Consider the following 27,861-nt stretch of genomic DNA (forward strand, 5'->3'; position numbering starts at 1 on the left):
CCTCACAGGAGTTGGACACGAAGGGGCTTCAGGTCTGTTTGACGTCCGTGCGTCAGGGTGTGATGGAACGTGCTGACACCTGCGGACGTCACGACGTTTGTCTGTACCTCTCACCTGGTCAACACGCCCCCCTCCCCCGTCACAATCCCACCTTTGTGGGTCCGTATTAGCGCCCTGTCCGCTCTTTGTGTGGAGTTTATTAAAACGTCGAGTCGATTGTCACAACCTGCTAAACGGTCCTCCCTGGTTCAATATTACCGGTCTATTTGCAGGCAAACGGGCGTGAAGTGGTCAAACAAGGCGGTAATTTGTTAGGTTTGTGTTCCGGTGCTACGGTGACCCCCTTGGTCTGCTGGCCTTCGTCCGTAGCCCCGCCTCGCCCGGTGTTTAATTGGTATATGTGTGGTGTGTGTGTGTGTGGACTAACGGAACACAAACACCGTCATCCGTGTGGAGACCTGTGTTTGCCGCTGTTTATTGATCCGCATGGCGTCGGGCGGGACGGTTGGCGCTGCTGGCCGGGGTCGTGTGCACAGCTGCCCGGGGTAAGCTCTACAGTCGTACGGTGGGATTTAACGAGCCGTGTTTATCCCCCCCTCCCCCATACACCCTAATCATGAGTGACTTAAAGAGAGTGTCTCAGGTCCTTGAGAGCCGAGCGGACCGGAGCCCGCAGCCTGGCTTACCAGGCATCCAAAAGCGGGAGTCTACCGGGTCTTCACGGGCGGTCAGCTTCAGCCTCGGTCCGCCGGGCTCGCGCAGAGGCACCCAGACCAGTCTGCGATCCAGACTACGTTCGTATGACGAGTCCCGCGTCAACTTGGACCTATCAACCCGCATCACGAGCCACGGGCTCAGGAAACATTCACAAGAACCGGTCCGAGCGACCGGAGGCGGCGCGACGAAGAAGTACTCTGTGCCGGCGTCCTACAGAAGATTCACCGCCCCGAGTCAACCGAAGTCCCGCTTACCCTCCACCTCCATAGGCCTGCTCCAGCGGTACGGGCACTACGATCTCTCAGACTATGTGGGCATGCTGCGGTACCTAAGGATCAACAGCGCCAAGAGGAGGAAGTTCTTAAAGAAACACCGTCTTCCCTCTGCCACGGAGTTCTACCCGGAGGGGGAGGTTCCTCCGGAGGAGTCTTATGAATCGGAGGAGGAAGGAGAAGGAGTACATTTTCAGGTGGAAGACGTCAGAGTCAAGAAACAGCAAGTCAGGAAAAGAAACAGACAAAAGGTACGATAATCTAGTCGGTAGTTACAAGAAGGTACGAAAATGGCAAACGAGTATAAATACTACAAGCTAAACATATAGGCAACACAGAGAGTGTATACGTTACGTTGTTTCGAAAATCTTTAGGTATTTATAAAGTCTATCAAGTAAATTTCACAGTTACAATACCTAGTGTTTTCATGTTGGTCAAACAGGGTCATTCTAACCAGTGATTGTCCTTCTTAGTAGTGCTTATCTAGTTCAGTGCCCATAGAAGCAAGAAACATTCGACGACGTATTTCTTATCTCACTGCATTTTCTCTTTCAACTATACACAATCCTTACACAACATAGATCCTTATGTAACATATGTAAACATCTAGTTCTTCAACACTACATTTTACCATTAGTGCGGCGTTATCTAGTGATAAAGGCACATAGAAAATAACCTACAGGAAGTATTTGATGTCAGGTGTTTTCCCACCGCCTGCATGTTGGAAATGTGGTTTTTGATTAGAGTCTAATCGTGCATCCAAGAGGAAAGAATCCAACGGCAGTCAACCGTGAAATCAGCATCCACAGAAGCCAGTTCCGGCAAAACTGTGGAAATGGGGGGACTGTTCCTTCAAGTATTTCTTGCAAAATTGGGTCCTGGTCACATTCCACAATACGATAGGTTTACGATATGACAGCATTCTTGGTACTGTCTTGGATGTGTCGTGCGACTAAAATTCAGTTATCTTGTGATGGTATGGTTCTTGTAGCATGGTCGTTTTTTTTTCGTAGCATCGTAGCACACAATACACTGAGAATCGTACAACAAATATGACAGTGTCTTTAGTACAGCTACAGACAGCTGCAAATAGAACACGACAAAACTATAGAGAAACTTTGATAAGAAGTTTGGGTTCAACTACACTTCTACCGGAATTAGTAGGTTGTCAATAGGGTATAATACATGCCATAGGTTGTGTAAGGGTATGAGTTGTACTCAATCTGGTGTGCTACACCGAAGGGCTGTCATACCCTCTATACAGATACAGAATCTAGGACACCATTTTATAGTAGATGTGAGCTGTTTTTATAGTACGTTACAGTTGAGGTGAGGTGTTGTACCGGTGTTGTGCGGTGTGGGGTGGGGTGTTGTACCTATGTGGGGTGGGTTGTTTGTTCTGTTTGCTGACCTGTATGTGTTTTCTCCATTCGGAGGGATTTGCGCGTGTTTAACCATGTCATCACGGCCCCACGATCACTCCGCTGGGGCATTAAATTAAACCCCGAATCTGCGCGGGAACTTTCTTTTGCATGCTCCAAATATCGTCTGCATCTGAGGAGATTTGGACTAGTCCAAAACATAAGCAATTCAAGATTCAAGATTTTTTTTATTTTTATTTTTTTAAATTTTTTTCAAACTTTATTATTATTAGTATTCACAATGTTACATTAAAAAGAGATAAGATTCAAGATTCAAGATATCTTTATTGAGCTTTCGCAGTCACTGAATTGCAGTCAATCTACAGTATTCACACTGACATATAATATTGCACATAATTTTGATTCGATCATTTAACAAAACTTGAAATAATTACAAAGAAATGTAGTACCGCTCGCACTACTACAATTGGTTAGTTACAACATTGAAAAACTGATAAGTAGAAAGGAACAGGAAAAAAATTGGAGTTTTGGGGCAGGCAAAAGTTGTGCCGGGCGCAAGGTTGTTTCCAGGGCATACACGGGCCAGCTCGGCGGCTCCAGGTCCAACATGCCCCCGAGGAAATTTTGCTACAGCCCCCCTGAGTTAGACCTTCAGCAACGTGTGATTCATTGTCTACCTGATGGAGGGAGGGGGGGGGGGTACTGAGTCAAAGGCCCCATTCCCACTAGGATAAAATTGTCCGGATCGAGCCGAATCGATTCGCTTTGATCCGGCTCGATCCGGCTCCGGACCTAGTGGGAAATGGCCAAAATATCCTTGGAGCTACATGTAGGTTGGCCCTAGGGGTAACATCCGTGTCCATAATATCACCAGGGTCCATAATATCGCCACCTTGAGAAAAAGTGTGCTTAAAGATATTTTTACTGCAACATACCCTACGGTATGTACATTTGAGGTGTGCAGGAGTGCATACCAAAAGTATGTTGCAGTAAAAATATCTTAAAGCACACTATTTCTCAAGGTGGCGATATTATGGACCCTGGTGATATTATGAACACGGATGTTACATGGGTATACTGCTCAATATACTTTACAGCAAATATTTCAGAAAACAATAGTACCAATATATTACACTGAATGTCACCAAAGAGGTTATATATATCTTATACAACCTCCTTGGTGCCACCACGTTCATGGTATCACCATGATAGATTAAATATTTGCAGTGAATTGCTCTTTCTTTCAAAAGGTTCTGTACAATCCAGAATTTGGGTACGTCCATTTTCTTGCATTAAAAATTACAGTTCGAACTTGCTTGATGTTGAGATAGACTCTTATCAAATGTACAGGAAACGGACTATTAGGAACAGGAAATTAGACTCTTATCAAGTGTACATAGAACAGGACGGATCTAGTACAGTATATACTACTGTATTCACATAGCCATGGCATATGTCCAACAACTTTCACGGTCGATGTTCGGGAGAACTTGCACTTCTTGTTCCGCCGCTCACAACCTTTCAGCGTGCCACTAGGTTCTCTTCCAGTTCTCATCAATACACCGTTAACATACCTGTCTCCAAGTCATTTTACAACAACAGCTTCTTTCCCCGGACTGCAAAATTATGGAACTCTCTTCCAAACAGCTGCTTTCCGTCCGATTACAATCCACAAAGCTTCAAAACAAAGGTCCACCGCCATCTCCTGACATAACTACATTATACTCACTTAAGCACATCTAGCTCTATGCCTAGAAGTGGCCAAAAATAATTGGCCTTGCATTGAGCGACACCGTAAAAAAAAAAAAAACAATAACCCAACAAATATCTCACCTGTATGAGACAGGTGTTCTCAACAGTTTTTATATTACCTGATCAGGTCAACGTTAGGTCAGCCCTGATACTTTAATCCAGGTTACTCACTACGTTGTCCCGGTAACGGCCTCTTAATCCCACTAATCCGACTTCTGACACTATTAAACCCTCCATAAGTCACCTTGCTGGTCTGTGGATTATAAAAGATCGATGTGGTCGATCCCGTAGACTTTGTTGTGGCGTTAGCTGTTCAAATACCTGTACATGAACGTACAAAAAGGGCTACAATTTGTCTTCAACAACAAAAAAAACAACAAAAACATGTTGAACTAAAAAGATAACATTTGCAAAGAAAATGCATAATGTTTACCTTCGCATATGGTCTGCTCTGTTAATTCCTACTAAAATATTCATATATATGGTCAGACAGGAGTCTAAATCCCTCCTGCTATAAAATTGCAACATGATGTAACCCAACACTAGTTACCGTGGTGACAGACGTCTGGTTCAGGTCATTGACCTTTTTTTTGTTTGGAGAAGAAGAAGAGGAAGAAACTGAGCCAAAACAATATGTTTTCCTTCGGTAAACATATTGAAAAGTTCATGTTCGATGCAATGTTTATGCACGGTCTGTACTTTTGTCATATCTATAATGATTCATCGATACGAATTATACATTTTAAGAGCCAAACTAATATAGACATTGTTATATTAATCTACAAGAAAGCAACACTCCCGGAGTGGTTTAATAATACAGATTCTTTATTGACACGACAAAAAAGTACAGAGACTTTTGTATGGTCTTCTACAACTTAACGAAAGATCTAACAAAGCTACATACATGTGTGGATAACGTCATCTTACGTACAGAGTATATGTATGATGTAACAATAAAGGTTAACTATTCTCTAACATGTGTTAATGACATTATGATACATGTATGTGGATACAGCTGGCAGTGCGAGATGTTAAAAATAGATTTTTACCGTTTATCCAAAGTCACACTGACAGGGTAGAGGCAAGGCTGGGGTCAGGTCACGTTGTACAGCTGACAGGACTCCCAGAGTTGCTAACGATACAGTCACATGTCTTAGGCTTTGAGCGTTTTTATATAAGGCCACACCAAGTAAATTTTATGGATGACGTCCACGCGCGCATTGATTTTGGCCTGTTCCTAGAAAAAAAAAAGAAATTACGCTTCCTGTAACTATGACCAAAGAGTGACGGCAGTGCCGCAATTTTATGCTTTGTTTCTGCAGGCCTGCAAAAATGTGATGAAAGAAACAGGACAGGACGACAACTGCTGTTCCACCTGATTTATTGCTGTTTTGATGATGAATAAAAGACTTCTTGCTTGTTAATCTGTGTCACCTCATTCAATTTGTGTCCTGAAATTTGTCGTCTCTTAGTATATTTCTAATCTAGGCATCTTGTTTTTAGGGCCCTTCTTTTTTTTCGCCCTCTCGCATTAGATTTAGGGTCTCCAAAGGACGTCATCCATAAAATCTACTTGGTGTGGCCTAACGTCATAAGTACACCAACATGGAGATGGACAGTTATTTCCATTTCGCTGAATCGTTGCTCATACTTTTTCAAACATCTAGAGACTTCTGACAAATTTAATTTTAAAGTAACCTCTGTTTGCTGCACATAGCTTCACCAAAGAGAATACCAGAAGTATACATTTTAACTTGGCGATTTAACACAAAAATGTTGGTGTAGTTTGAGCTACTATCAGTTGAAATGCAAATCAAGGACACCAACATGGCGGCCAGCATCTGTCCGCTCCATTGACACGGGAAGCGCTTGAAAACGCTCTGTAAAGACTAGACCTGCGTTTCTTCCATCACCCTCCCACCACCAGCTATTTCTAAAAAGAGACGGAAGACGCCACAAACTATCTAGCCCTTATGACTAACCGCTCAAGTCACTTATTTTCAATTTACATCAAATGACGTATATAAAATGACATCAAATGTAGTATTTTTTAAAATTTTTTATTGCATTTCAATAAAAGATACACAACACATACAGAAAAACAAAAGGATAAAGTTCAAGACTGATAAAGACATAGACCACGGATCCATAATATAATGTAGAAAATAAATAAACTATAACGCAAATAAATAATATCTACCATAAGTAACTAGTAAATGTAGTATTTCCAAATGCATAAAGTCGCACTGTAGACAATTCGGACCAAATTCCTTTATGTTGAAACCTAGATTTTTAATGGTAACGTTACATGTAATATGTTGTTTCGAAAAAAAAAAACAAGAATGTAACGCCCGTTGAAATCTAACCTTTTCAGACTGATGTTAAATTTATAACAGTTCCCCTTGACCACAAAAGTTCAAAGGCCCAACAGTTTTCCCATATATCAGCGATCAGTAACAATACAGCACCGGTTTATCACCCTTCAGCACGGCATTTGCACCGTCGTCATGACAACGCCGAACCATTGTGTCGTTATTTTTCAAAGCTTGCTTGCGTAGGGTCAAAGGTTAGGGCCGAGTCAACAACATACCGATGTGAAGAGAGCATGTTCAAATACGCGGAGTGGGACGTGCGCGGTCACTTGGCCCGCTAACTGCGGCTGTAGTGGGGGTACTACCGTAAACTCACACGCTTGGGGGAACCATTGAACCAGTAACTAGTGGTGTGTGTGGTTGAAAGAATGCATGGTGCATGGTGTTTTTTCTTTTAAGGCCACAGCAAGTAAATTTTATGGTTGGCATCCTCCGCAGACTCCAAAATCTAATGCGAGCGGGCGAAAAAAAAACAAGATTCCTACATTTTAAAATTTTGACTCAATCATTGGTTTTGATTCAGTGGGAACATCACATATGCACAGAAACAAAACATCAAATCAGAGCCTTTTCTTGTCTCCTCTCTTCATAGTTATCTGCCATCCACCTTCCGGCATGGCAACAGACATCTTCGCCCATTTTCCGGATGTTGACCACTGTCAGAAGGCAACAAAATTTCTTGTTTTTTCCCCCAAAATCAGGCGAAAATTAATGTGCGCGCTGATGTCATCCATAAAAATTACTTGCTAATGCCCACTATCACGATAATGATCATCATGGCATACTCATTTACACCTGCGCGATGTGAGGAAAGTCGTGTAAAGTGCCTTTCCCAAGGGCACAAGGTTGGTGACATGGCAGGATTCGAACCCGGGACCTCTTGGTTCTGAGCCGAATGCTCTGCCGTTACGACACACCACACCACTCGTGTGATTTCGACAGTTTTTTTTTTTTTTCGTTTGCCGAATTTCGTTTAACCCTTTTCAGTTTTTTGTACAAACGCAAAGTGTATGATAAACAAAACACGTGAAAATGGGAAAATATCAAATTTGCAGCTGGAGGCAGACAGGTTATATTTATCACAGGTGTAATATGAATTCGATCAAGTAGGTGCTTGCAGGTGAACCTAACGTTTCAAGATAGGTGGACGTCTAACAGGTGCCATTACACCAGGGTGACCACTTGTCACCACAAATCACCATGATTAGCAGTTGAGGGCATTTAAATCGTTTGCGTAGTCATGGCAACGGGTACCGTTATGGACCCCCAGCAAGTGTTTGATGTAGATAACCAGCCAAAATCGTGCCGCCACTTTCCTGAAACACCATTGGCCCATGCAGCTGATTTAATTAGGAAATAGCATAAACAGTAATTGTCCTACTAGTTCTAATATAGTAGATAGTATAGGGGATTATAATTCCTCAAGCTAGAAAGGAAAGCTGGGCTCAGAGCGTACGTTTCCCCTTGTATGTCCAGCTATAGTTTTTGCGGATCTTGCTAATATATTGGTTGTTATCTAGTAGGTCAAAAGTCAACTGACAAAGTATGCATGCCAGGTTACTGATATGAAGTAACCTTTTCTTTAATGTGTTTAGTTGATATGATAACTGGTGTAATAACTGTTTGTTGAAGTGATATTGTGGGGTCGTGTGGCGTAGCGGCAGAGTGCTCGACTCGTAACTAGAGGCCCCGGGTTCGAGTCCTGACATGCCACCGATCTTGTGCCCTTGGGAAAGGCACTTTACACGACTGTCCTCACTTCGCTCAGGTGTAAATGAGTATTGTATTGTCCCCTGTGTTGGTGGCGGCATTAATATAAGTTTGAAAAACTTGAGTGTGCCATCACCACGTCTTGTGATTACATGTTGGAAATTATATTTAAAACTAGAATTCCGAGATCTCATACCTCCATGAAATATGATCTTGATATGTAAATGTAAATTTCTTCTTTAATTGTGCAAATGACCTCTGCATTAACATGATATATGCATCGTGATATATGTTAACTTTTGATTAACTTACAGATGTCCCAAGTATGACATTCTCATCATTCACCATTACGAAATCATAGAATTTTCGCATTAATTATGCAAATTAAATCATTTGCATAATTAGTATCTGTTGAAGTTCCGCCTGCCATAGGTTACATACATTACATGTATGTAAGTAGTATAATGTAAAACACTGTAATTATAGAATTTCCTCATTAATTATGCAACTAAAGTCCTCATTTGCATAATTTGCATTTAATTATGTACATCTCTCTCTCAGCTACCTACACACCAAAAATAATGAAAATATGTTGTTCCTGTCTGGACTTATTGGCTTTTAAACATTTCGCCAGAAAGTGCCCTGCAGTTCCAGAACAAGCCGCTAGGGGGCCCAAACTCATATGACTTCTTCCCAAGCACGAGAGCTACCTTCCATCAAAATTTCATGACCCTAGCGTGTCCAGATCGCGAGATATCAAAACCGGAAGTTGCGCTGCAGTACCAAGGGAAGCCACTAGGGGGACCAAAATCTCATCATTTCCAGTTTTCGCCACACCCTACCAACACACCAAGTATGAAACCAATCCATCCAGGCGTTCTTGAGTTATCTTGTTGACCAACAGACAGACGGACAGACGGACAGATAAACGCAACTGAAAATATAACCTCCATGACACATTTCATGGAGGTAAAAAGTGATATTGCATTCCATGCGAAGGTGTAGACATGAGGAAGGTGTGTCTAATTTACATACTTATTACTCGGCTTCCCTATGTTTTCAATTATCAAAAAATGATGCATGTAAACAAAGAGACAGTAAACACAAACACAGCTGCAACAATAAATTTCGTCAGAGCTGGAAACAGAATGAGATGAAACTATTTCATAGCACAGACACAGAGTAACAGTCACTAAAGCCTGGAATTTTTTTTAACGGTGTCGTTCAATGCAAGGCCAATTATTTTCGGCCACTTCTAGGCATAGAGCTAGAGGTACTTAAGTGAGTATAATGTAGTTATGTCAGGAGATAGCGGTGGACCTTTGTTTGAAGCTTTGTGGATTGTAGTCGGACGGAAAGCAACTGTTTGGAAGAGAGTTCCATAATTTTGCAGTCCGGGGAAAGAAGCTGTTGTTGTAAAATGACTTGGAGACAGGTATGTTAACGGTGTATTGATGAGAACTGGAAGAGAACCTAGTGGCACGCTGAATGGTACCGGTTCTGAGCAGCGGAACAAGAAGTGCAAGTTCCCCTGAACATCGTCGACCGTGAATCCAGCTTTGCGGCCAGAGAATGATAAAACAACTCAGTTAGAATGACACTCCTTCTCTTATGACCTTTGTTGACCTTGTCCAGGTTATACGGGCGCCGCCATATTGGATCAAGCAGATGTTGGCAATGAACTAAAGACTGTAACCGAAAAGTTATAAAAGTTATGCTATTAATCATACTGGCTGATCAGAATATTGGTTTTAACTAAGATTTTAGTTAACTGGTTAAAAGTTATCTTCATAAACCACCTGGCCAGAAATGGTTTTAGTAGAGAACGAACTTTAGCCTAAGCTCAGCTCTATTTGCGTGAAAGCTTAGAACATACGTAAGTGTCACTATGTGTTAACTGGTGACCATAAGACTTTAGCTAAGCCTTATTGTGGAGGTTCATGTTGATTTTTAAAACCAAACTGTTGCGTAAGACATTCTTATTTGCGTTAGAGCTCAGGACATACGTAAGTGTGTTAACTGGTGACCATAAGACCTTAACTAAACCTTTATTGTGAAGGTTTTTGTTGATTTTTAAAACCAAACTGTTGTGTAAGACATTCTTATGTGCGTTAGAGCTCAGGACATACGTAAGTGTGTTAACTGGTGACCATAAGACCTTAGCTAAACCTTTATTGTGAAGGTTTTTGTTGATTTTTAAAACCAAACTGTTGTGTAAGACATTCTTATTTGCGTTAGAGCTCAGGACATACGTAAGTGTGTTAACTGGTGACTACTAGACCTTAGCTAAGCCTTATTGTAAAGGTTCTTTTTCACTTGTAAAGGAAAAAAATAGCTGCTGTGTAAGACATTTATATTTGAGCTAAAGCTCAGAACATACGTAAGTGTAACTATTTGTTAACAGGTGACCCTCAGACTGTCCCCCAAGTCTTATTGTAAAGGTTTCTTAAGAAAGTCTGTTGTGTAAGACATTTTTGTTTGTTTTAAGGCTCAGGATGTGCGCAGGTGTCGGTGTTTGTTAACTGGTGAACCGGGCACACTAATGACGTCACGGTCGCGCACCCCTATTGTACACAGAGCGAGGCCCGAATCTCCAAGCAGATATGAGTTTTTTTCTGCTCGCCCGTCAGTCCATACCTTCCCCTTTTGATAGTGGCGTCGCGTGGCGTAGTGGTAGATCATTCGACTGTGAACCGGGAGACCCGGGTTCGATCCCAAGTCGTACCCAGGACATGTCTGGACATGCGCCTGACGTTGTGCCCTTGGGAAAGGCACTTTACACGACTTTCCTCACTCCACCCAGGTGTGAATGGGTTCCCAACTTCGGTTGGGGAAAGTCGTATTGAGGTCACCTGGTGGCGCCGAATGGCAGCCGCACAGACCCTTGCGACAGTTCTACAAATATGTATCATGACATTGTGTATCATGTGAATTATTTTGTGTATTGTTACCATTTGTATCATCTGATTGTAACCCCTGCATCAATTCAGCGCTATAAAAGGCTGCGATTGCACGGGTGATGTTTGGCCAATAAACCATTTATTATATTTTAGGTTGCACTTTAGGTTGCATTTAATGCGATTTGAGGACGGCGAAACTACAAGTATTCTGGATGGGGAAATCTCTCTGATATTTGTCCAAAACTCACTGCCATATCTTTCATCATTTCATACTTGAAGCATTTTTGAAATAGACCAAAAACAAGCTACGTTGTGTCTTTATTTTTGGGTACCACCCATAAATAGTTAGATACAAAACAAGCGACCGTTTTCCGTCAAATATATCTACGCTGTGGGATAGTGTGATTCAACTTAATACATTAAAAGAATGATCAGAAAATTAAAAAAATTGACTTTTAAAAATTCAGTTTTGCCGCCCTGAAATTGCATGGATGCCTTTAAGTACCCCCTCTCAGTAACCATCTAGTCCGAAGGTAAACGATTTTCCATACTTTGTTTGAGACTCTGATATTATCTCCTAGGTGCTGGGGGGTAGATAGCCTCTACCAGGCCTCGGGAGACGGCTGGAAAGCTGAGTAGAAATTGGCCAAAATAGAGATGACATGCCGGGACCGAGAGTTGGTCTGCCAGAGACTACATTTTGCCGCTCCAGAGGACCAACTCCCTCGGCATGTTATCTCTTTTTTGCTCTCTCTCTTTCCAGCCGTCTACCCAAGCCTGGTAGAGGCTAGGGGGTAGACATTGTCAGAGAATTCTTGCTGTCAGAAGCCGTAACGATCTTCAAACCCCAAACGTCTGCTTGAAGATTTAATCTGTCGTCAGTTCTGCTAACGCAAACATGACCAAACAGAGAAAAACCGGCAGCGACAACAGTGTACCCGGCTAGATCAACACGTCAGAACAAACACTTCTAACTCATCCATCAATTCAAACAGTCACCGAGATGTTATTGTTCAGTATCCCTCTTGTTTTGTATGCTTGTAGCTGTACTTTTGTGTGTTTGTATCTGTAGTTTGTGTGTGTTTGTATCGGTTATTTCGTGTTGCTGTACATGTTGTACATATAGCTGTGTCTTTGTGCAAGTGTTTTGTATCTGTGTGTAGTTCTGCGTGCTTGTAACTGTACTTTTGTGTGTCTGTATCTGTAGTCTGTGTGTCTGTATCAGTTATTTCTTGAGTTAGTACATGTACCTGTGTTATCTGTGCACGTATTTGTATCTGTAGTTTTGCGTCAGAATGTAAATGTAGCTTTATATGCGTTTGCATCCGTTGTATAATAGGTTTATTAAACCACTTCGCAGGCCCGTATGTGGTGACAGATACAGTTTTAGCACACCGAACGATCTGTCCCACCTAAGGCCATAGCACGCAAATTTTATGGATGGCATCCTCCATAGAATCCAAATCTAACGCGACAGGGCGAAAAAAACAAGGTGGGCCGAAAAAAACATGATTCCTACATTTTCAAATCGTGACATCATAAACCTTGTTCAACAAGAAATGATACCTCTACTGTGCTATGTTTACTGCAAGCTATTACAACATCCATTGTCACTGAAAAATAAAAGTTTTCAAACTTTGTACAAATGGTTTTGATTCAGTGGTTTAAATCACTGCATCAAAGTAAGAGACAAAGCAATAAATCAGAGCCTTGTCTTGTCTCCTCTCTTCATATCTATCTGCCAGCCACGTTCCGGCATGGCAACAGACATCTCAAAGTTTGCCCATTTTTTGGCATGTTGACCACTGTCAGAGGGCAACAAAATTTCTTGTTTTTTTCCAAAACCAGGCCAAAATCAATGCGCGCGCGGACGTCATCCGTAAAAATGACTTGCTATGGCCTAAGTCTCCCTCCCCGTCCTGTCAGAGCCCGTGTTTGTGTTGCCCGTGATGCGGTGAGAGGACGTGTGTCCACACCGGGACAGGTCCACTGGTCCGTGAAGAAAATTGTTAGAGAAGCACACACCTCTGTTGGTATAACACAGCGCGGGTTTTTCCTGTGCCACTTTTAAAAAGCCCTACGTGAAAAAAAAAACACTATGATTTTTGTAGTACAGATGCCCGAAAACGCAGCATGTTTTTTAGAAAAAAAAATCTGAAAAATAACACTTTAGTACCGGAATTGTGTTACGTTTATGCTCAAAATATAATATGTATATTGATAGATTTTCATATGTTTAGCGGTGCCTTTAAGGCATCCAGTACAGTTTTTAGGGCTTGGAAACACGATTTTTTCAAGAATATTCTAGTCACTTATCTACATACTGAGTTGAAACCACAATATCCCAGTGTATATTGACCTTATAATGACCTTATGGTGCAAAAATTCCCGAAATTCTGACGAAAAATGGTTACTGGAAGGGCCTTGGGCTGATTTTTAGGGTACCGCCCAGAAAATAAAGGACTCATCTTGGGCGGCTTTTAGTGACACAGCAGACCAATGTTTTGATGGGTTCAAAGGCGGTTATTCAACCGTTGCGGCTCGATGGCTCGTGTGCACGTACGTATTCACCTGTTGTCAGGAGTAACAAATGTAACGTGCGCACTTCAGTGGTTACTTACCGAGCCCCCTTCTGGACCAGACGGTCTGGAGTTCGAATCCCAGCTTGCCGTCTCTCTCCAGACGTGTGACAGTGCGTTACTGGAAAGGGTTGTGGTTCTTAAAAAATAACGTCAGAAGCCGTTCTTGGTTCACCGTTTGTCATACCTGTTAAGAAGAGCAGGCCTAAGTCTGGGGAATTTCAGTGAGTAGAAATTTCATCGCTACACTGAACGTCAGAATTGTGCGCTGCGTTTGCTTCGCTCCTCAACTAGATTGAGTAGGATTTGGTTGAGTTACATTTACATCTTCAAATGTAATATTTCCAGGCTCTATGACAGCTTGGTGCGATAGCTCAATTGGTAGAGTGCTCGCTTTGTAACCGGGAGGTCGTGAGTTCAAACCCGGTTGTGTCATACCAAAGACTTTAGAAATGGTACACACTTCTTTCTCTGCTTAGCACTCAGCACATATGAGAAAGGGTGTGGGAAGGTCAAACACACAGCACCACCAGCGGACTAGGCCCCTGCTGTAGTGCACATTGCACAAGGGCTTCGTAGCCCAAGGGCTACGAAATGGAGATGGGCACCACCCTACGCTCGGGCAAGAGCACGGGAGACCTTCTTCTTCTATGACGGCTTGGTCAGAATGTGGATTTTGTGAAGTTTTGAATACAATTATTACTAGCAAGCACAGGACGACGTGTGGTCGTCAGTTCGTAATTCCTTGAGCAAATCTGTACTTATTACAATATTGTACCTTGTGATTTTCACCGTGCGCCACAAATGACGACAAACATGAAAGAACAGTAGTGTGAAGTTGTCAGGTATTAGGCATACCGTCGAGCCCAGAAATAGAACTTACGCCCTAATTTGTTTCAGCTCTAGATCTAGATCACAAGTTGAGATATGGCAAGGTGGTCTTGAGACTTAGCGTTGCTGAAGTTAGAATCTAAAGGTTCGTGGTTCGAATCCCTAGCAGGTCCCAATGTTGTTCCCTTGGGGTAGTCACACATGATAGAGAATAGTTAACCTTTATTGTTACTTCATACATATACTCTGTACGTAAGGTGACGTTATCCACACATGTATTTAGCTTTGTTAGATCTTTAGTTAAGTTGTAGAAGACCATACAAAAGTCTGTGTACTTTTTTGTTGTGTCTATAAAGAATCTCTCTATCAAAATGACTAGGGGTCCATCCCGGTGTGAGTACCCTGGGTGCCAGCCAAGTTTACGGGCCGCTAGCCGTTTCTTTCGGCAGCCAGAAGCCCTTCGTCCGCAGACCTAAATTACTGCTGCGGTGGGATTGAGCCCGTGGGGAGGTTTCGGCCCTGCAAGTTTGTAGGGCCAGCCAAACTCCCCCCGAGCAGATCTTGGACACTCCTCTGGCCAATGGATACTGTGTTGCCACCGAAAGATCTGCTTGGAGATTTAGGCTAGACTCCCCCGTAGCGGTAATTTACACCAGCGGGCGAAGGGCTCTTGCGGCCCGGAAAACGAGTTTGGCTTCCATGGTAGGTGTCATACTAATAGGGCCGGACAAACCCCTCGGGCTCAACTCCCCCGTAGCGGTAATTTAGAAGGGCGGGCGAAGGGTTCTTGGCTGCCGAAGGAAAACGGCTAACGGCCCGATACTAGTTAGGTATCCAGGGTAGGTAGGTGAGTGAATCAAACCTTACATTCGGTCTTACATGTGCTGAACAAAGCAGATTTGTCACGACTTCATTGCAGTCTTACGCAGTTTGTGTCTACTGAACAAAACTGATTTGTCACGACTAAAAGTGGTTTACCATGGTTATGCGACACAAACACTGAAGTTGCGGAGATGTTTTATCTACAGATCCCTTACATGTCTATTACCCTGGAATCCGTCCAGAACTCGTTTTCCGGGCCGCAAGAGCCCTTCGCCCGCTGGTGTAAAGTACCGCTACGGGGGAGTTTAGCCCGGGGGGAGTTTGGCTGGCCGTACAAACCCCTCGGGCTCAACTCCCCCGTAGCGTTAATTTAGATAGGCGGGCGAAGGGCTCTTGGCTGCCGAAGGAAATGGCTAACGGCCCGATACTAGTTTGGCATCCAGGGTACATGTCTGTCCCCTTGTACTTTTTGTAGCACACCCAGGTAAAGTGGTTTGAAGTGCTTTGTGTTCGGGCAGGTGTTGAACATGATCCAAAACACAAACACTCACAATAACACTGTCTCTCCTCTCTCTAACACTAACCCCAACACAAACACATCACACAGTCATTTTATAACAATTACATGGATGGAGAAGGCTTGGACGAAATGTCCACAAGTATGTCACCCTTCTTGTAAGGACCCGGTCATATTCGTCGTACGATGGTTTCACGACAGCACATTGAGGGCATTCTTTGGACAGTCAGTCGTGATACCTTGTGTATGAAAAGATTGTCATAGATCTTTGTCGGGCGTCTATGATTGTTGGTTGGTTCTATCACGGCCTGACATGAAAACTGTACAACAAAATATAGTCAATCAAATGGAACCAAGCTTTGCTCCGCGGCCGGTAACGTTCGTCGTAGGTCGTCCAACGGTTTTGATGTCGTAGGAGTTTCCATGATCCAGCAGGCATAAGACAGCCTTGTCAGTACGAAGACAGCTGAATTCGTGCACGTCTATCTCAAGAATGTCGTAAGATAGAAATCGTACGACTGTCGCAAGACATATATGACTAGGCCCTGGCACAAACTCTGTACAGGGCAGTGACAGTGTCACTTCTAGTGGGCCATTCGTCCAGAGGGCACCCTGGAGCGCGACTTGATCAGGTTATATCATCCTCCTACCATGTTGAAAGAACAGTTTAGCTTATCCATAACTCACATCTTTTGTATTTTTCATTCTCTCCAGCCGCTGGCCCGGTTCAGAAGAATCACCAGAACAGTCGTCATGCTGTCTAAGGCCGTCACCACAGAAAAGTAAGTTATGGTATTTTTATTAGTATGCTAGTTCTTATTGGTACCCTTGGTTCGACTGAAAAAAAAGAGCATTACTACCTCGACCATAGCCTGATTACCCTACTCAACGGGTCGGCTTCGGGGTATCCCTCTACGGGGCGCGGCTGAAACTCCTATCGGGTGCCAAACAACCTCTGGCCGGCCGGAACACCCTCGAAGCCGACCCGTTGAATATCGTATTAAACCAGGCTACCTCGACCAAGAGCGTCAACGTTTTGGATCCGGTCAAATTCGTCGTATGATTGTCGTACTACCGTCTTGTCACATTGAGTATTACTCGACGATATCGATAAGTTTACGGCTGTACATATAGCATGCCCGTAGCCAGGATTTTGAAAGGGGGGGGGGTTCTTCCCACTGCTTGAGGGGACCTCGAGCGCCGTAGGTGCGAGGTTCCTAGGGGGGTCCGGGGAATGCTCCCCCGGAAAATTTTGAAAAATGAACCTTCTAAAATGGCATTTTGTGCGTTTTTGAGAGGATTTCAAAGAAAAAATCAGAGATAAATTTTTATTCAATGACAAAGGGAGCAGTTTTTCGACGATTCCAGTCTATCTTTTCAAGAAAAATCTTGGACCTTTACATAAAACGTGGACCAAAAAGTGGACCTTTCAGCCTTGTGGGGGGTTCTCTTCCGAACCCCCCGAACCCCCCCCCTGGCTACGGGCATGTATAGTATATTGAATTGAGGCATTTTCGGGACAGTTGTGTATCTGTCGTGCAAAATTCAGTTGTCTTGTGGCGAAAAAGCTTCAAGTGGATTCTTATCGGATGGTTCTGCCATAGCCTACGAAAACTGGACAAGCTTAATTAAGAAAAAACAAGAATCGCGTCGCCTTAAAAGGATGCGTGTACGTAGCTTTGTTGTCTTTAGATTTATAATGATTAGGAGAGACGACAATGAACATTTGAGTTGCCCCCGTATCTGTTATCCGCCATGTTTTCACACGACCATGTTGTGTAGGTTTGTTGTTAGATACTGTTTAACACGGAATGCAAACATAAACACCAGGTGTTATCTTATCTCAAAACACTTTGTCGCAATAATTATTTAAGCAAAGTGGCAAAACAAAGGATTAATAATGAATGGTGTTTATTCTTGCCAACCTACATGTGGGCCTACTCACAAGGTACGATACGTGTGGAGTATATATACTTGAATAAGTAATGTATTCGTGTTTTTGTGACATTAAATATTACAAGTGGCGTCGGGTGGTGTGGTGGTTAGAGCAATCGACTATGAACCGGGGAGACCTGGGTTCGATCCCGAGTCGTTCCCGGGACATGTCTGAACATGCGCCCCGACGTTGTGCCCTTGGGAAAGGCACTTTACACGACTTTCCTCACTCCACCCAGGTGTGAATGGGTACCTAACTTCGGTTGGGGAAATTCGTATTGAGGTCACCTTGTGGCGCCGAATGGCAGCCGCACAGACCCTTGCGACAGTTCCACAAAAAATAATTGTGGAATAAAATGTGTATCATGTGTATTATTTGATTGTTGTAATTGTTGTGATTTGTATTGATTATTATGTGATACCCTGCATCAATTCAGTCGTATAAAGGCTGCGACTGCACGGGTACTGTTTAAATTTGGACAATAAAAACCATTTATTATTATAAAACCATTTAAGTTGTGAAATGATTTCACACTTCGCTAATGTATGGCGCCGGTGCATTAGGCCACGGCAAGTAATTTTTATGGATGACATCAGCGCGCGCATTGATTTTCGCCTGATTTGGGGGAAAAAAAGAAAATTTGTTACCCTCTGTTTTCCAGTAAATCAAAACCATTTGTATAGTGATTGAAAACTTTTATTTTCAACGTTGTTTTGGTGATAAATTGATGTTGTAATATTTGGCAGCTAACTTGTTTTTTATTGCCCGCCTTGTTTTTTTTCGCCCGCTCGCATTAGATTTGGAGTCTGCTGGGGATGTCATCCATAAAATTTACTTGCTGTGGCCTTATGTAGGTTATACGAGTACTTGAATCGGTGGCGACAGAATGAATACTGCCGCTGAGGGAAACACCAAAAGTATTATGCATAATACAATGACAATGTCTCGTTTAAGGTCGTATTCGTGTATTTAATGCTGATATCCCGTCTATAATTCTCAAATATTAGATGTGCCGGAAAAATATCGTCTGCAATGGGCAAAATTCTGATGCAACGTTGACCAAACATCCAACGAAAAAAGCAGGCACAGTACGTTCCGCCGACGTGCTGAAGAGATATGTGGTCATCACAACAGAACCTCCTTATGCTGACGGCTAAATGTTAGACCTGACGTACCGTGGCCCACAAATACACAGGTATGCGCGCAGACGACACAGGTGTGTATATGTGGGCCACCGTACTGACGTAATGTTTTTGTATGTCGTTTTTCTCTCCAGTGAAGAAGAAGAGAAGCAGAAGAAGCCAAACCTGAAGTCGTTTGCAGAGTTCCAGTACGAGATAGAGAGCATGATGAACAAGTCTGGACCGGCGTTCGACCCCAGCTACTACAAGGCTAGGAAAGAGGTGCGATTGGCTAGCGTCATTGTGACGATAGTTCTAGATAGCCTAGAGACAGACTTGTTAGGGCAGTTTGAGACAGCCTATAGCCAAGGTCAGACTGGTTGAGATAGCCTAGATTCGTACTTGTTTGGATGTTCACAGTGTGTAATCATAAGAAAGCCGGCTGAAGGCTCAATCGAACCGGATCGAATCAAAGCCCGATCAAAGCGAATCAATTCGGCTCGATCCAGACAATTTACTCTAGTGGGAATGGGGCCTTACTTCTTTCTTACGCCCCCAGGTGTTTGTAAGTGACGAGGCGAAGGCTATCCTGAGACTGGCGCCTGAGGACCGGACGGAGGAACAGATCCAGCTGGTGAGCAGGGCTCCTAATAATATTACATCTTACCCATGGGTTCTTCAACCCGATTGGTCCCTTCTTGGTCTCTACGCATCATACTGCACGTTGATTGGTCAAACAGTGTTCAATCTCATTGGCCAACACATTATATTACACCTTACCCGTGGGTCCTTTAACCCGATTGGTCCCTTCTTGGTCTCTACGCATCGTACTGCACGTTGATTGGTCAAACAGTGTTCAATCTCATTGGCCAACACATTATATTACACCTTACCCGTGGGTACTTCAACCCGATTGGGCCCTTCTTGGACTTTACGCATGATACTGCATGTTGATTGGTCAAACACTGCTCAATCTCATTGGCCAACACTTTTGTCCTAAATCTATTTCAAATTTGGCTCTGCAGTGGTACTGCATGTTGATTGGTCAAACAGTGTTCAATCTCATTGGCCAACACTTTTGTTCTCACTTGATTTCAAATTTGGCCCTCACTCTCTATCCCCAGGCGCTGAAGTCAGTCCGCAGTGCGGTGGAAGTGTTTTCAGAGTTCCCCATCAAAATGCAAGAGTCTCTCATCAGAGTCGGCTGGTACGAATGGTAAGGATCCGGAGTAATTATGTTTACCGAAGGAAAACATATTGTTTTTGCTCAGTTTCTTCTTCCTCTTCTTCTTCTTCTTCTTCTCCAAACAGTGACCTCAATGACCTGAAGTCCTGAACCAATGTTGTGTCTGTTACCATGGTAACTAGTGTTGGGTTACATCATGTTGCAATTTTATAGCAGGAGGGATTTAGACTCCTGTCACCGTAATATGAATGTGTTTGAGTAAGAATTAAAGAGTAGGCCATATGCGAAGGTAAACATTACGCATTTGCCTTGCAAATATTACCTTTCTAGTTATTTTAATGTTTACCCTCAGGAAAATAGATCTGTTCTTCTTCTTCAAACAACTAAATGTTAATAATCCGGACCAGACGTGTGTCGCCATGGTAACTGGTGCTGTAGCGGACACCCTGTGGTGTTGGATTGCATTATGTAGCAATGGCAAGTCAGAGTCGGAGGGGCTGGTCAACAGATCTATGAACGTGTTTGAATAAGAATAAACAGAGCAGTAGCTTGTCGGTAGACCATGTAAGGCAAACATTATACACTTTTTTTACACGGTGTCGCTTAATGCAAGGCCAATTATTTTGGGACACTTCTAGGCATAGAGCTAGAGGTACTTAAGTGAGTATAATGTAGTTATGTCAGGAGATGGCAGTGGACCTTTGTTTTGAAGCTTTGTGGATTGTAGTCGGACGGACAGCAACTATTTGGAAGAGAGTTCCATAATTTTGCAGTCCGGGGAAAGAAGCTGACTTGGAGACAGGTATGTTAACGGTGTATTGATGAGAACTGGAAGAGAACCTAGTGGCACGCTGAAAGGTTCTGAGCGGCGGAACAAGAAGTGCAAGTTCTCCTGAACATCGACCGTGAAAGTATCTGTAAAACACTTGCTTTGCAAATATTTCCTTTCTACTAGTAGTTAACATTTCTCACATACTTCTCTCCAGTTTCGACCCAAAGCGAGTGATCATCCGGCAGGGTCACATCGCTGAGAACTTCTACTTCATCCTGTCCGGTACGGCTGTCGTGACCGTCATCTCACGGGACGAGGACACCGGAGAACCCAGTCTCAAGACGGTGGCGTTTCTTAAGAAGGGGAACAGTTTTGGGGTAAGCCAACAAGTTTTGCCTCTTTGTGTTGTAGCAACGCGGCCACATTCGTCGTACGCCGTTGTACTAATTTTATGTTGTAGAATTTTCAAGCAAGCTGTAACACGACCAAAAATCGTACAACGAGGGTCACATCCGTCGTAGGTCGTCCCACGATTTTGATGTCATAGCCTAGGATTTTCAAGCTATGACAGAGCCAACCATCGACACTGTTAGAGTCTTACGTCTCAGCGTGTTCTCCGTGTATTTCTACAGGAGCTGGCCCTGATGCACCAGTCCAAGCGGAACGCCTCCGTCATCTGTAAGGACACCGTGTCGCTGCTGGCCGTGGGCAGGGAGGTGAGAGATTCTAAAATATTCTAAATCGCACATGATAAAGATCGACATAAACCACCCAATAAGCTCACCAAAGATGACGATGCCCTTTCTGTTCCAGAAGCAGCAGCCAGTACGGCAATCGCATGGTTCTTAGATCTCGCGAGATTTTATCGGTGCAAACGTTATCTGGAAATCGACCTATAAAACAGCATTATTCTATATACGTAGCCTCCTGAGCAGGCTTACGGATTGGGCTTATCATTATTATTATTATTATTTTTTGTTCATTCACATAGAAAAAGTACAAGACTTGGTGGTGCCGTACTCAAGTGGAAAGCACTTACGTTTACGACACCACTAAATTAATACATATAATAAAGAAAAAACAAATGCAACTTTAAGACAGGCAAAACAGTATATACAGGAAATTCAAAAGCGCAAGTCCGGTTCCCCACCCAATGATAAATGATGGCAAAGAGAGGACACAATACATAGATAACAAAGGGGGAAATTGAAATCTTTTAAAAACGTTCTGATGTGGTGATAAAGTTTTGGGTAAGTGATAATATATTGAAGTTTTTTTTACTCTTTTCCCGCATTCCACCCAGGATTTTGTCAGTATTTTCATGCACGGCACGAGCAAAAATGACGGCCAGGAGCCTGAACACGTGCGCTTCTTGCGGAAGGTGCCAGAACTGCAGGGCTGGCCCGTGGACAAGCTGCCTCAGCACAACCCGGACGTGTGCCTGTACACCTTCTTCAGGCGCGGCCTCGTCATCTGTAAGGACAGCAGTATGGCGGACAAGATATACGTGGTAGTAACGGTGAGTCTATTGAGCAATTAGGCCATGTTACGTTGATTTGATTATATGGATGACGTCCGCGCGCGCATGAATTTTCGTCCGTTTCAAAAAAAAAAAAAATCGACCATACTATGAATCGTGCAAAATGACTGAATACATGTCGTATGTTGCATTGCAAAAGTATTGAAAAACGATACTAATGGCATAGAATGCCGAAATCAATTCAGGAAAAGCAGAAAATGTGAAGAAATGAAAATGAAGAGTCCATTATTATTCGGCATACCATACTCTGTGTGTTTATTCCTTTGTTCAACCTTTATGACCACGTAGATTTCATAATGAAAGCAAATTTTTTGCCAAACTTTTTTTTATTCGCACGCTCGCATCATCAGTTTTGGGTTTCCCGGAGGATGTCATCCATATAATCAAATCAACATGGCCTTAGATATAACATGTATTCTTTCGGCCATCAATCGGTTTGTGTGCAAATAAGTCTCGTTTTCCGTTGGACATTTATGATATATGTCCACACCCAGACGTGTCACCAACGTGTAAATGTTCCTTTCTTTTGTTCTTGTACAGGGACATTGCAGGGTTCTGAAATCCCTCCGACCAACCACGCCACAGTTTTCATCCAGGAGGAGAAGAAACGTGCCCACAGACTTTTCAGGTAAGTTCAAATCGTACTGACAAGAGAAAACAAAGAACGTTTGACTTCTTCCGTATACACGAAAACAATGAAAACGTGAAAAGTGAATCACATTTCAATTCACTGCGACTAGACCACCTGTCTATGGCCTTCTTCAGACTGGCTGGTACACTCACATTTGAAAGCACGTCGGCAGAATGTACTGCGCCTGCGCAGAACCCCGTATTTTCGCGGTTTTCGTTGGGTTTTTGGTCAACGTTGCATCAGAATTTTGCCTGTTGCAGAGGATATTCTGTCCGACACAACATTTGGAAACTACTGTCGAAATGCTAACCTTATATGAGCGAATACAACCTTGAGACATTCTGCCGAAATGCTATGTACAATACATTACGGGTTTCGCGCAGGTGCAGTACGTTCTGCTGACGTGCTGGTACAGGTGACCTATTACTGGAGTCACGTGTCCACAAGGTCATGTGTTCAGAGTACTGGGTCATTCTTTCTGACGAGGGTCGAAGAAAATCTAAAATTAGTAATTCCTTTGAAACAAATTAGCTATCGTTTACTTTTTAAATCCCATTCCCCAGGTCCTTCCGTCAGTCCACGATCCGTAACGTCCTCCGCCTCAGACGACTCTGAAGAAACGGCGCCCGCCTCCTCACCGAGCCGCTCCAGTGATCCCCTACGGGCGCACACGTACCCTGGCCCCGCCAAGAAACGGCAGACCCGCTCGGCGGCGTCCGGGCGACCCCGTACAGACAGCCCCGGACTGCCGCCCATTTACATGAAAACTCCCATGACAGGTGTGTAACATGGCTACACAGTTTAGACTTGATGTATGAGCGCATTCATTTTACCAAGTTTTCCAAGAGTCACCATGAAGAAGTAGGAATGGCCGGAGTGTTCAACGTTCAATACTATGGAATCTTTGAACTAAATCTCAACTGTTATATATGGAAGATGAGTATCATTTCATAATGACCTGTCCTACATATACTTTATTAGATAGAGAAAGATTAATGAAAATGATCACATATGAAACTGGTAAACCTCTCCCAAAGACAAACATAGACATTTTTAATCTACTTATGTCATGTCCCGACTCCATATCTACGTACTTAGGCCAATATATATGCAGTGCACTACAAAAGAGAGAAAGTATTGTAACAGATAGAAACGCCTAACTCACATCATGTCATCCGCCGTTTACGTTCATATTCCTGTAGTAAAGTAGTCTCTTAGAATAGACTTGATTGTATTGATCACATTGTTATTGATGCCATACATTGTACCGTGTACAACTGTCAACTGCAATAAAGTTCATTCATTCATTCATTCATTCATTCATTCATTCATTCATTCATTCATTCATTCATTCATTCATTCATTCATTCATTCATTCATTCATTCATTCATTCATTCATTCATTCATTCATTCATTCATTCATTCATTCATTCATTCATTCATTCATTCATTCATTCATTCTAATATCATCTTCCATATATCATTTCCTTTCAGGTCTACCCGAAGATGCCTCGTCGCACAAGCAGCAGCTCGAAGAACTCTTTAATGAGAGATTAACGATATCGGTAAGTCTTCAACTTATGAGAATAAGAATTATTCGTGACTAGGCCACACCAATTTAATTTCTTGGTTAACGGATTCGCCCACTTCATTTTTTTCTGATTTGCCAATAAAAATAAAAATTCAGAATCAACTGCAAAATGCTCATATTTTGCCCTGAACAGTTGAAAACAGTCCTTTTCATCCTAGTTGTTACAGTTAATTCCATCTTTCAACGCAGTGGTATCATTATTAAAAGTTCAAAATTCATTGTTTAAATTTTGAACCGGCCTGTTGTGTTGACTTCATGGCTCCTATCGTACCATTTTGGGCCATGATAAGATGCCTAGGTATAGATCTTTTTTTTTCGCACGCCCGCTCCATTATTTTTCTAGAAAAATCCTTTAACCAAGAAATTATTGGTGTGGCCCTAGCTATATATAGCTTGCTTTTCTAGGTTTCAGCGATCGATAAAAGTATGAGAAATACAAAATGAGAGTTTTTTTGGGGGGGGGTCATGTTCAAGATACTTCCGGTGCATTCTTCTGAATGAAGCTAATGTTTTTCATGTTTTTTTTAAATCACCATGGCAACACAGCAAGCTAAGAGGCGATCCGTGCTTCCCGCGTCGGAACGAACGACCCCTGACCTCTCTCATTTGGACGATACCACCTCGGACTCCTCGGGGGACAGTGAGGTCTTCATCCAAGTCCAAACTCTAAAGGAGGGCGATGTCTTCGTAAGTTTCTCTTTTCTAGGAATTAAACTTTTTCTTAATAGAAACGAATAGAATTCAGCAAATTTTGTACCATACGTAAATGGCTTATAAAACGTAACCTTTCGGAGATGTGACGTAAGCAATGGGTCAACGGTGGTTGAAAGTTTGTATCGTCCCCCGTCAGAGCACGTGACCATACCGGTATATATACTAGCAGAGATTATTTTCATTCTAGAAGTAAGAATGGCATTAGTCAAGCTTGCTCCTTAAAGAATAATATAAACTAATAATTAGAACTAGTTAACAGGTTGTATACTACTATCATGAAAGTTCATCTGTGTTGGTAGTTATCACAGTAAAATGTTGAACTCTATTCCAACACAAGCTTAAGGGTTACACAGAGATCAATTTTTCAACGACCACTGTGGCCTTAACATCAGGATAATGAATGACCAATTACTTCGAAATATAATCTCTAGAATTACGGTTACAGACACGTTACCTTATTCACACTAGACGAGAAGTTGTATACCATTGACATATTATGATTAATTTTGTATAATCTATGAAATGTTGTTGCAGGGTTTAGTGAACGTGGTGTTCACCCCGTCAGAGGGCGGGACAGGCATGAGTCTGGTGTCGGACGGTGCGGAGTGCATCCTTATCTCACGGAAGTTCTTCGAGAAGCATCTGGACCTCGACATCCGCAGGAAGATTAGGAGCACGGTTAGTAATCACTGCTATTACGTATCAATTAAATGCACCACCATGTCAAGTTCCTACCTACATGTACCTACCTACCCACCTATTATTACCTTGACCGACTAGTTCGTCGGTGGGAAAAGGCAGGGTTTTCCTTTGTGCTGCAGCTGTCAGTAGCTCCTGGATTTTGATTCCGGTTCCAGTCCTTTGATGCTGTCGAGCCAGGTTTTTCTCTGTCGGCCTCGTCTACGGCCACCCTCGAGAGTGCGTATACCCTAGAGGATGGTCTTTGCCAGACTGGTGTACCAAACCACCTGAGCTTCCTTCCTCTTCTTCACGGTTATTCACAATTGCTCTTAGGGGCCAACAAGGCTGTGAACTTGTTCTCGTACATGCTAGTCTTGCATTTTATATTTAAACTCATATAATTATATTGGCTGCAAAGTTGAGATATATGTTTTTTAAGAAAGAAAAAAAAGTAGGTACAAATGTACATCCATCACTGTTTGCTTAAGAATTAAGACAATGATATTTGTTGTGATCATGATCAACATCCAACATCCAGAACAGCTTTACAGAGAACCTATCACAACATCTCCCTCACAGATCCAGCCGTACCCTTCCGAACGGAGCCTCCAGCAGAAGCTGCAGGACAAAGTCAACTGGGAAGACTTCAAAAGTCGAACCGTGCAGGACCTCGTCGCCAACAAAGAACTCGTGTCCTTCTTGCAAAACCCCATCCACTCCTAGCACTGCTCTCATCAAGTAGCCCGGTTACCAGACCTATTTATGGGTTCGAAACCATATTGCTTTTTCTGATGTTTCTTCTCCTTCTTCTCCTCCTCCTTCTCCTGCCATTTTTTAAATGGATTCAGCTTCTTCATTTTAGGGCCTAAGGTCCTGAAATTTGGTATGGAGGTACAGTGGGCAAATACCCCTAGGCGTTTTTTAAATTATTGTGATACAGGCTTTTAGAATGGTTTTATTTGAGTTTTTTGGCTGTGTTATAGCAAATGTATTACTGTGTTAGTTTGCCTTGTTTACCACGTTTGGGCATGAGTCATCACAATGGAATGCAGGGCATCAACCAATAGGCATGCAGCTTTCCTCTATACTTCTTGCTGATTGGCTGTTGGGATTTAACTTGATTAACACCTGCACAGAAGCATTTCCATACTGACAGTATGTCTGTATTCAAGTGTTTTGGTAGGTATTTCAAGCTTTCCTGCTCCAGCATTGGAATGCCGGGCATGGACGTTTTTTTTTTATTTTGAAAATCAACAGTTTGCATTATACAATTAAAAATCCTAACCAATAAAGTAGGGAATAGCTATCCAACTGTTGTTTTAGTTGTATTTTACTTCATATTATAGTTATATCAATGTAAATCATTGTTTTCCCTTGTGTTTCTCATTCTTTCTCTGCCATGTGGTAAAATGTGGTGAACCCATCGCTGTATTTGCTCCAAAGCAAATATTGGCCTTTCTAGTGTGAATTTCATTTTCCCTCTATGACACCACATATTCTCTCCCCTCCACCACCCAATATTTGAATAGAACTCAATACCAGTTGAGCTCCTGATACCTGATGCTAAAAGTAACGAATCGAAAGTCATCAGCAGCAAAAATATCGTACTTGTTTAACAAAGACGCACTCTGTCTGTAATGAAAAGCAGGACGCGTTGTGCCGTTGCCCCATCGTGTTGCTGGAAGGAGAGCAGATCTGCTGCGTGTTTGACGGGCGGATCCGCCCAGAGGGGAAGACTAACGGGTACCACGGAGTGAACTTCACGTTCTACTGCGAGCGGCCGCGCGTGCTGGAGTTCCACGTGAGGCTGGCGGGCGGAGGCAGAGGCGCTACA

General features: G+C 42.9%; 1 protein-coding gene across 1 annotated transcript; it reads left to right on the plus strand.

Annotated features, from left to right (window-relative positions):
- On the plus strand, window positions 1-26,783 carry LOC109487758. Its single transcript, XM_019791824.1, has 14 exons — window positions 1-1,240; window positions 16,569-16,636; window positions 19,067-19,193; window positions 19,471-19,545; window positions 20,036-20,127; window positions 21,084-21,246; window positions 21,502-21,585; window positions 22,173-22,388; window positions 22,950-23,037; window positions 23,604-23,819; window positions 24,536-24,606; window positions 25,179-25,319; window positions 25,881-26,024; window positions 26,607-26,783. Exons 1-14 carry the CDS (start codon window positions 617-619, stop codon window positions 26,748-26,750), a joined length of 2,253 nt encoding a protein of 750 aa, XP_019647383.1. The 5' UTR covers window positions 1-616; the 3' UTR covers window positions 26,751-26,783.
- Window positions 26,784-27,861: the final 1,078 nt, after the last annotated feature.

This window comes from Branchiostoma belcheri, unplaced genomic scaffold (genome assembly GCF_001625305.1).
Source record: "Branchiostoma belcheri isolate BF01 breed outbred unplaced genomic scaffold, Haploidv18h27 scaffold9, whole genome shotgun sequence".
Classification (NCBI taxonomy): domain Eukaryota; kingdom Metazoa; phylum Chordata; class Leptocardii; order Amphioxiformes; family Branchiostomatidae; genus Branchiostoma; species Branchiostoma belcheri.

Bases quoted from the DNA above. Each gene is read 5' to 3' on its own strand.
- LOC109487758 (XM_019791824.1), top strand. From the start codon at position 617: ATGAGTGACTTAAAGAGAGTGTCTCAGGTCCTTGAGAGCCGAGCGGAC. The intron at 1,241-16,568 runs GTACGATAATCT...CATTCTCTCCAG, and splicing joins GGAAAAGAAACAGACAAAAG to CCGCTGGCCCGGTTCAGAAG. The intron at 24,607-25,178 runs GTAAGTCTTCAA...ATGGCAACACAG, and splicing joins ATGAGAGATTAACGATATCG to CAAGCTAAGAGGCGATCCGT.